Source organism: Penaeus chinensis, chromosome 18, assembly GCF_019202785.1.
Source record: "Penaeus chinensis breed Huanghai No. 1 chromosome 18, ASM1920278v2, whole genome shotgun sequence".
Taxonomy (NCBI): Eukaryota; Metazoa; Arthropoda; class Malacostraca; order Decapoda; family Penaeidae; genus Penaeus; species Penaeus chinensis.
The window spans coordinates 31,103,960-31,113,959 of NC_061836.1; the positions used below are offsets into that span (position 1 = coordinate 31,103,960).

The window sequence follows — 10,000 nt, forward strand, 5'->3', positions numbered from 1 at the left end:
AGAACTGTACAGAAACATGGGTCTCGCTCTTTTGGTCGTGTTCGTGGTGACTCTCCTGTTAATCGCTAGTCTCCCCACCAGCCTCATGGTTCTCTTCTGTGTGTTCCTGACCCTGATTGACGTCGGCGCGCTGATGCACTGGTGGGGCCTCACCATCGACACCGTATCGTGCATTGACTTAGTGCTAGCCATCGGGTTATGCGTGGATTATGCAGCGCACGTGGGACACACATTCATGACGCACGCTGGTACAAGGAACGAGCGGGCCAAGGCCACCGTCGGGAGGATTGGCCCCGCTGTTCTTAATGGAGGATTTAGCACTTTCCTCTCCTTCGTCTTCTTGTCGAACTCGTCGTCTCATGTCTTTCTGACGTTTTTCAAGGTAAGTCGCATTGAACACCTATTCCTGGTTTATCATTAAAAGCAAAATAAAATTGTCATATGTTATGATTAAGTCATGGCACTCGATAAGAATGTCAACATTCAGTATCGAGCAAACTTGAAGCCAGTGGCGCCACCAGGAGAGGCGGGAAGAGGGCGCTGGCTCGCGTGCCTCGCTCGCCTTTCGTAGGTGAAAGCCATTTTAAAGAATGTAAAATCGGGAGTAATGATAACAGATTTCTAATCATAAATATTGAAATATATTTGCCTTAACCTTAAAGTTGCATCATTTACCTGAGAGAGGAAGGTTACGCAAAATGTCAAAAATTCCATGATATGATGGTGTTAAGAGCATGAACGCGTTTAGTACACTCACTAGTCAACAAATTACTGAATTTTCGCCCATTACTCATTAGCGTATGTATTAGAGGGTATAGGTGTGCGTGCGCATATACAGGTATGTGCAGTAATCAGCATAAAAAAAAACTAAAAATTTTTAAAAATCCTTTTTTTTTTTTCTTCTCCACTAGATATTCTTCGCTGTGTGTCTCTACGGCCTTTACCACGGCCTTGTGTTCCTCCCGGTGCTCCTCTCTCTCGTGGGCCCGGCACCCTACCCGACCGCCCACGCCCCTACACCTCAACCCACCCCTGTGTTCACGCCCACAGAGAAGAGAGACGCCATACCGAATCACGAGTTCATAGAAAAGACGCTGGATACTGAGGCTCAGCCTGAAGTTACTCTGAAGCAAGACCTTGAGAAAGAAAGTGTACAGATGAACGGAACTTCTGATTCGAAACAAGCGAACCTTGACGATCAGCAAGAAAAATATTAGGTCTATTTTTAAAATTATTGCGTGTTCTTCGTAATTTTTATTATACATCTTAAATAAATTATTTAATATTCTGGTAAGAGTGTGTTTTATCATGCATTCTCTGTATGTTATTAGTAATACTGAATTTAAAATAGATATAAATTCAGATATGATATACTTAGCACGAGAACAGGCAATCAGATGAAAAGATATAATTTATGGCAAATCATTTATATAAATATTAATGTATATACACATATAAGATACACACACACACACACACACACACACACACACACACACACACACACACACACACATATATATATACATATATATATGTATATATGTATATATATTATATATATATATACATATATACATATATATATGTATATATGTATATATATTATATATATATAAATATATATTCAAACATAATTATATTTATTATATAATATATACCTGTATAAATATATATATATATATATATACTGTATATATATATATGTGTGTGTGTGTGTGTGTGTGTGTGTGTGTGTGTGTGTGTGTGTGTGTGTGTGTGTGTGTGTGCGTGTGCGTGTGCGTGTGCGTGTGCGTGTGCGTGTGCGTGTGCGTGTGCGTGTGCGTGTGCGTGTGCGTGTGCGTGCGTGAGTTTGTTTATTTGTGCATGTGTGTTTGTGTAATACCTCTTAGTTCAGATCTCACAAACGCATTATGATTTCTCTCATCACTTACTGTCTGGCACTTAATATGCCACTTTAACCTTTTCTTCTGTTCTCTTGTCTTTGCATATCACTATCGATTATGTGTTTGGATAATACAAGATGGAAAAAGACTTTCCCATAATGAAATCAGATTTGTCATGATTCTGGTGTTGTTAAACAGGTATGAAAATCTTTCTTTTTTAATATCGGACTTTCTTGATCAGGGATCATGTCTTGGGATTTCCCTATCTAAAGTAAAGTTTAATGAGTGTGTGTGTGTGTGTGTGTGTGTGTGTGTGTGTGTGTGTGTGTGTGTGTGTGTGTGTGTGTGTGTGTGTGTGTGTGTGTGTGTGTGTCTGTGTGTGTAGCATGACTGAACGGAAGGAACATAACATACTTTGCCTTTTTTTTTTTTTGTCAAAAAAAGGGGAAGTAAACTTCTTTCAGTAATTTAATACCCCTTGCCTTTAGAAATATCAATAACACGCAAGGCATTTCTAATAATGATAAAGAAATCTCTTTTATACAGGAAAGGTAACACTAATGCATAACAGGAAGCAGTAAAAGAAAATTTCCTAGTTAATGACTAGTATATTACTGATTTTATTACAATAAAATATTACAGTATTCTAATAATGCTACATAATAAAAATACATGAAAGCATTTGCTCTTCTGACACTGAACATAATTCAAAATCAGGTTGAACAACTTGCAAGTAAATCATGACTATATTAATTTTCAAAAGTAAAAAGTGTTGTTCTAGTAAACAGAAAATTGATTTTGCAAATCAGATAAACAAGGTTTTTCTTGCACGTGAAAGAGAGCTTGAATTAGCGGACTGTAGCAGACATACTCTGATACCTGAAAACTGGCTTCACTTTTGATTTGTTGACAAAGTAGTACTGTTCAGTGTTGATACCAATTAAAAAAAAATAATGCTAATAGATGGTGCCATTGTTACTTTTTCTGGGGCATTCACGGTACAGCCATCACTTATTTGGAAGGTAGTATTAGAGACGAGGTTTATCTGGGAGCAGCTTTTCTTGCAGTTCTGGCATGTGGCATTTTTCGAGTTTCAGAGCGTTAAGTGGAGCCTGGTTTTTCAAGTGTCAAAGTACCAGTGATATTTCCCCATCTCTGCAAATTAGTAAATGTATTGCAAATAGTAATCATATCAACAGTCCAATTACCTCCACAATTCTACCTAGTAAACACTACTCGATGCTGCTAAGTGCTTGAGTAACAGATTACAATTTTAATAAGAAGTATTACAAAAATGGGATATTTTGCTTCTTCCCATAGAAAACCAGTTATTTTCTGACATTGGCATCCCTATCCCTGCTCAGAAGACATTTCTTACAGTAATATCTTTTAATTATATGTAATGTCATGCATTTTAAAATATACATATCTGGATATGCCACTTAAATTATGAAATATGATCATAAAAAAAATCACACAAATTCACTTTAGAATATATACCAATATCTGGATATGCCACATAATCAAATGAAATAAAATTATTAAAAAAAAAAAAAAAAAAAAAGATTTTCAAGCTCATCCTCCATCTTGAGGGGTTGAGGACAAGTAGAATGTTCTTTTAAAGGATCAACTTGCAGGTTAATACTTCATACAAAGTCATGATAAAAAAGTTCAGTCTTTCAAAAAGGAGTGCTACTCTTTCAATTATTTATTTTTTCTATTGTGTTATCAAAGCAAACACATTTTGAAGTTTAATGGAAGCTGATTCATAAAACAGAATGAAAAAAATCAGCATTAGTGAATCATACTGAATTTACAAATAATTTTATACAGCTTTCATCAATGACAAAATAACAAAACTCAATATAAGTCCGAATTCGTACAAAGCATCAAGATGTATTTCTTGAATTCAAGTACAAATAATGAATGTTTAAAATATTACTAAAGAGAAAGTTACAAAATGGCCAGTAATATTTTATGACAAACCAACTACATCTGAATTCCTTAGATATATGAAAAATGCAATAGTCCCATCATTAAAAAGACTTCATCAAGTTAAATATAGATTCTACACTCTTATTATCTGAATTAGGAAGTTCAGTTACAATAAACATAGTGTGAGTTCACAATTACAATAGCTCATACCACACCAAAATAATTGCCTTTCTATTAACCTAAGTTGGACTTAGTATATACTGTACACAGAAAACAATTCTAAATAAAAAGACAATTATATTTGATAACAGAACATTACAATACAATCATGCATTCATGCATTTATGTTCAATAATCTTTGGGATATTTCATAAAGTCTACAGATTTTTCAAACACAAAAAGGTATGATAAATACAAGAACAACCAATGTGCAGATCTCAATGTACAATATCATCTGGAGAAAAAACATAGCAGATATTACCAAAACTGTAAATCTGCATAGAGAAAGAAAGAGATGGAGATTGATTTTTCCTTTTACTAAAAATTCTTATTACCTTTCTTCAGTTTGAAGTTTGCCCCAATAAGTATCTCAATGAAATTATGAAACAAAATATAATAGGGTAACTTCAGCTGCAAATTATCAGAATACTATGTAAGTGGATTAAAATGTGCTCTTTTCTTTTCCTGTAAGTACACAAAAAAAAATATTGTTTAGGAATGTTAGACGCTGTCAAAACCTGGCTGTGTAAGTGTAAGGGGCTGTATAAATGCAAATCAGAATAAGTAAAACAATCAATATAACAATTAAAACCAGAATACAAAATCAAAACCAAAATCTGGAATTGCACCCTGATCAACACACAAGTAAATACACCAAAACTAATGATTGTTTAACTGCGTAAAAATATGGTCACTCTGTCCCAAAACATCAGTATGATTTCAGCACCTACAGACACACCTTCTATCTATGTGGGGCAAAAAGCAGATATAGGCAGGTCACCAACTATGCAAGATGAAGGGAGTACAAAAGACATCCAATGATATATTTACAATACTGTGTTTATATGTTTATACCCAAATAAATAACTTTCTTTAATGGGTTCATCACATTCAGTTCTTTATATCCCTCTATTCATTATAACTATTACCACCCTCATCTGTATCAGTAAACCATTATATAGTACAATCAGTACCCTAAATGTCCAGTTTCAGCTGAATATATAAAAAATATAGAACAAAAAAAAATCATGATTAAGAACTTCTCACTCTCCTAGTATGTATAAAAATGCTGCAAAATGATTAAACTTCCTGGGTGACTCATACCATCCAGCAAATTCATTTTATGATTCGTTTCATGATCTTAAAGGGTAGTGGTAGAAGATGAAGCTTATAAATATGGGTATTTACAAAATACCAATTATCCAGACATAGGATATCTATTTTCTATATTCTTTTACTAAGCCCAAGAAGCTTTCAGCTAAATATTTCTGCAATATACAGGTGTTCAGAAGTAAAGCTACTATGCTTTATAAGGCAACACTTACTTTATGTCTACCTCCTACCTACCATATGTTTTTCTTTCAGTTTCCTGTTATGTGACCAGAAATGTTTCCAAAGCTGTTTGAAAATGAGAACAATATTTGAGAATAAAAAATATGACCTTTTTTTCTTTCATCTCTTATAAATATATTTTTCTACACGTGTACTGCTTTTTAAGCTTACTTACAAAACATTCTTAAATGATTTTTTCCATATATTTATGTGAAAACAAATAACTTGTGACTGCAAAACTGAATGCCATACAACATTAATCCATTATCTAGGTTTATTTCCAATACAGGAATTTACATGGTTCTTTTCAGTTGATTTGGTAATAAGTGTATATTTGCATTAGAAACTTGTGGTTATTATCTTCATAATACCTTCACAATTTGACATTTATGTTCATGCAAAAATAATGCACATGCATAACATAAACAAAGTTCATACAAAATATACATATGAATATACAACATATAAATGATTACAGCACAACTATAACGGGATTACAATACTAGTACATAATATCAAAGGTTTGCCGAGTATTTACAAATTTTGTTATCAATTATTATCCTACTTGCTAATGGCTATACAATCACCATGTTAAAAAAAAATGGGACTCATGTTAGGTGTAAAACCATAAATGGCAGACCTCTTTGAATTTGTTTTACAGAATGAAAATTATAAGTGACAACACAACAAAAACAAAAATATTTACCAATGAGTAAATAAACAAATTACTGTCATTTCAAATGGATGAGTGTAAGTAACCAATTATAGTTTCAGAAGACAGTAAATTGTTTCTTACAATATTGACACATTCTGGGATGGGGAATACCTAACAGCAAAAGACCAGGTGTTTTAGGAGAAAAAAGTCCCTTATGTAGTATCTGCACACATAAGAAACTGAATGCAACTGGTAATCAGTTCATTAAAAGAGACATGTTAGAATGAATCAAAGGAATTATTACAGCAGTATCATTAACCTGGGCAATGCTGGTCTAGTATCTCAGGTGATGATTTAATAATTCAGAAATGGGCATAGATTTCAGCACCTTCCTTCAAAATTTAAATTTTCATTAATATTTTTCAAATGCTTTTCTTTTTCATTTCCTTACAGGTGGAGAATGTAAAAAAAACAGTAAACCTGTATGAGTTCTTGTCAATAGCTGAAATCATATCCATATCAAATGCTTTACGACTGTAGGCCTTTTTAAGCTGCAGTTACACATGATTTATCTGATCTTGAAATTAAGCACACATTAGGGATCATTACCTTTACATCAGGCCTAGGCATACTATCTGGGTAACTAGGGGAGCCAGAGCTAGAGCTTTGTCTGTCTGTATCCTGCTCTACTTTCTTGGGGGTAAGGTGAACCTTTGGTCTAGGATTTGTTTGACTATGTTAGATATTAGTAAAAAATTATAGTACAATTACAAACATACTTAAATGTGTACATCAAGCGTTGCATTGATCACTTTACAAAATGGATTACTTCAAAGTAACAATAAATTGAGAAATAAAGTTCATATGAGAGAAAGAAGAAAGACTACCCACAGGCAGGCTGGTACAAAATCTATAAAAGATTGTAAATTTTTGTATTTTCTGAGGTATTCAGAATTTCTTCATTTTCATGCACTGTATTTCAAGATTATTGTTTTCTATCCTGATGATCTAACTGGCCAACAAATTAGCAGAAAATATGGTACAGGTTATTGTAACTAATATTGTCGAGGTCAGCTTGGACATGCCTAGACCAGGGGAGTGCAATTATAATGAAACCAATTTGGGAGGATTTGGGTGGCCGATGGTAGCTGTAGGACCAAAGCTGAGTCTGAGCAGTGGTACAACAGCTTCAAAGGCCTCTTGAACATTCAGGGTTCCTATCCAAACTGTCCTATCCCGTGTTCATTTGATGAGGTATGGACACTAAGGCTAGGACGGTCACTTCTCGTCCAACTAAACAGTGTAATGCATAGGTGGTGACTATGAAAACAAGCATCCCAATATGGCTACAACAAAACAATGAGAATTCTTGAATTTTGAGAAGGAAGTTAAAGGGAACTGCTATTAATTAGCTTTCTGCTGCATGAAAATAAGCATGAAAATTTTTATGGTACTCTGCCAACATGTATTGCTTTATAACACCCTCCTTGCTATACAACATGGAACTGTGTAAATGGCAACACTTTGTGGAAGTTTTGAAGTACTGAAATGGACAAAAAAAAAAAGTTTATAATGATAAATAAAAATATTTGTCCATTCTTAATCAACAGCCTATAATTGTCGAGTTTTCAGTTTTTTTCATAAGGTATTTTATATTAGTTTATATCATCATCCTTACATCTTTATGTACTACCTGACTAAATTTAGATTACTAACTATTTCCAGGGGTGATAACAAAGTTCGAAAATCGGTTATCGTAACTTTCCCCAAATTATATTAATTTGAGATGAAATAAGCTGCATAACCATTGTAGGTGATTTGCTGTGAGCAGTAAATATCCAGCGGGATATATGGCAGACTAGATTACCTTCATGCCCTGAACTAAGAAACCTCCACAAAATAATAAAATTACCGCAAAATCATGATGAGGACCAGAAGAATGCTTATCAAATAATGGTCAAAATGAGAAAATAAGGACAGTTAGTTTGACGGTTAGATGGTTAGACACATGTTCCCTGTTAGATCACATCTATGACTCTTTTGTCTTTGGTCATATTGTTTACATTTGATTAAAATACAGCTGCATTATATTTCTTAAAATAGGAGGCAGTGTGACTAGCAGTTCTTCTCAATGTCAGTCACAATACCTAAATTTTTTTTTTTATTTCAGTTCTTTGGTAAATGCCAAAATATATATGTATTCTGATTATTATTCTGCATTATCTGCATTAGGATGAACACCAAAAACCTTAATGACTTCACACAAACTCACACAAAGTTAAACCTTTAAAGGGCATAACACAAGCCTTCCACAATTCTCAACTCATCATGCCTGCTATGAAATGAAAACTGCATCTAATGCATTTAGCACCAATATGTTTACATACCAGCTGTAATTTGATTTTAGGTACAATGTGCACTTAAAACTAAATGACTACATTTCATAAAGCCAATTTCCTTCCGAAGACAAATATGAACCCATTTTACTTTCTCTTTAAAATTCAGGTTCAAGCAATTTACAACCAATCTTATTTCTCCTGAAACAATGAACTTAAAAAATTCTCCTTGGTCTGTTGGAGAGTAATTGGTTGCTACTTTCCCATACTCACTTTACTTGTGGTATGCACCTAGGAGTGTAAGAATTAGTATCTAGTTAGAATAAGCTTGTCATCATAAGCCTCAAAATATGAGTACACTACATCACCCAGACTCATCAAAAGAATGCAGAGGTAACAGTCAGGGTGGAGACTAGGAGTGCTTAATCTTAGCTCTGGGTTTCTGTGATCCATTTAACCCAATGGCGACGGGTCACGGCTATCGCTGTCATAACAATACGCCCGATTTGAAGCGTGCGGCTGTCCGCAGTGGCGCCGCGCCAAATGCCCCGAGGCAATGATTCGGCTTGATGTACCGAATTCACGCGCTCAGAGTCGGCGCGCTGCCGCCGTTCGCCAGAGCGTAGAGTTTTTTTTAATTTTCTATACCCGACGCCGTTGGGTTAATGAATCTAGACTCAAAAACAAGCTACAATGTGATGAATAGGTTACTAAAAAAGGCTGCATCATAAATGCTTCTCTGCACTGCCTCCTACAAGAATAGACAAACTTGAAGAATTGAAACAAAGTTACATTAGGTATCAAGAGCATTTAGTGAAACTGCTATAATATATCTTAACAAGAGATCTATAGTAAACACCATGCATGAGGAGTTGAGTACTGTAGACGAAAGTCTCCATTCTTTTAATATTGTTCCTCCACTATATGGCCATTCTATAACAATATAGTTCAAATAGGTTTTCAGTTGGTAAAAATGAAATCATGATACTAACTTTAGAATGAATGAATATGTGTGTGTGTGTACTCTATATATAGATATTGGCATCATAATTCCACCATTAAGGCAAACATAAAGTAATTTTTCATATGAAAAAAGTAGATAAACAATCTCATGGCATTATGTTTTGTGATTGTCATCAGACATCCAAGAGTATCAAATTTACACTTAGGGAATGTTTTCATTACTTCAGCCCAATGTTTGTGCTGATTAGAATCATCAGGCCGATATCAGATCAAATGTATCAAACCATGACTATGTTCAGCTGCTATTAACACCTGAAGTATCATGACTAATATTTCAGATAAGAATGAACAAGCTACAAATATATAATACATAACTTTACATAACTCAAGAAGACAATAATGTTAAATATAAAAATAATGCTGGTTTGTACTTCCCTATATTCTGAAGCTAAAATAAGTTAAACAATTCTCTAGGAATTCAGTGTTCTTCAAATATAATCGTAACAGCATCAAAAATTAACATTAATTAAATGAAACAACCATCAAAGAAACACTGAAAATACAATGTTAATCTTTTCTTTTCAAACGTTTAGAGTAAATTATCCTCTGTTCCCTTCATTACTGAACCTATGAAATCTGAAGTACTGGATAATAACTGATAAAAGAAGCGAAAA

At 34.1% G+C, this 10,000-nt stretch overlaps 2 protein-coding genes across 3 annotated transcripts in view; one reads left to right on the forward strand and one right to left on the reverse strand.

Annotated features, from left to right (window-relative positions):
* Positions 1-1,288, forward strand: part of LOC125034496 (NPC intracellular cholesterol transporter 1 homolog 1b-like) — an 11,063-nt gene extending 9,775 nt beyond the window's left edge. Inside the window, exons 2-3 of the mRNA XM_047626313.1 lie at positions 1-382; positions 912-1,288. The exon at positions 1-382 is cut by the window's left edge and continues 2,308 nt beyond it. Of these exons, the coding sequence (XP_047482269.1) occupies positions 1-382; positions 912-1,217 (688 nt within the window). The 3' untranslated portion in view covers positions 1,218-1,288. The remainder of the gene's footprint in view (positions 383-911) is intronic.
* Positions 1,289-2,474: 1,186 nt separating this feature from the next.
* The window catches only part of LOC125034497 (DCC-interacting protein 13-alpha-like), a 28,746-nt gene continuing 21,220 nt past the window's right edge, over positions 2,475-10,000 (reverse strand). For both annotated transcript variants that reach the window (XM_047626316.1, XM_047626314.1), the window contains one exon: positions 2,475-10,000. This exon is cut by the window's right edge and continues 680 nt beyond it. The gene's annotated coding sequence lies outside the window, so the exon portion shown is untranslated.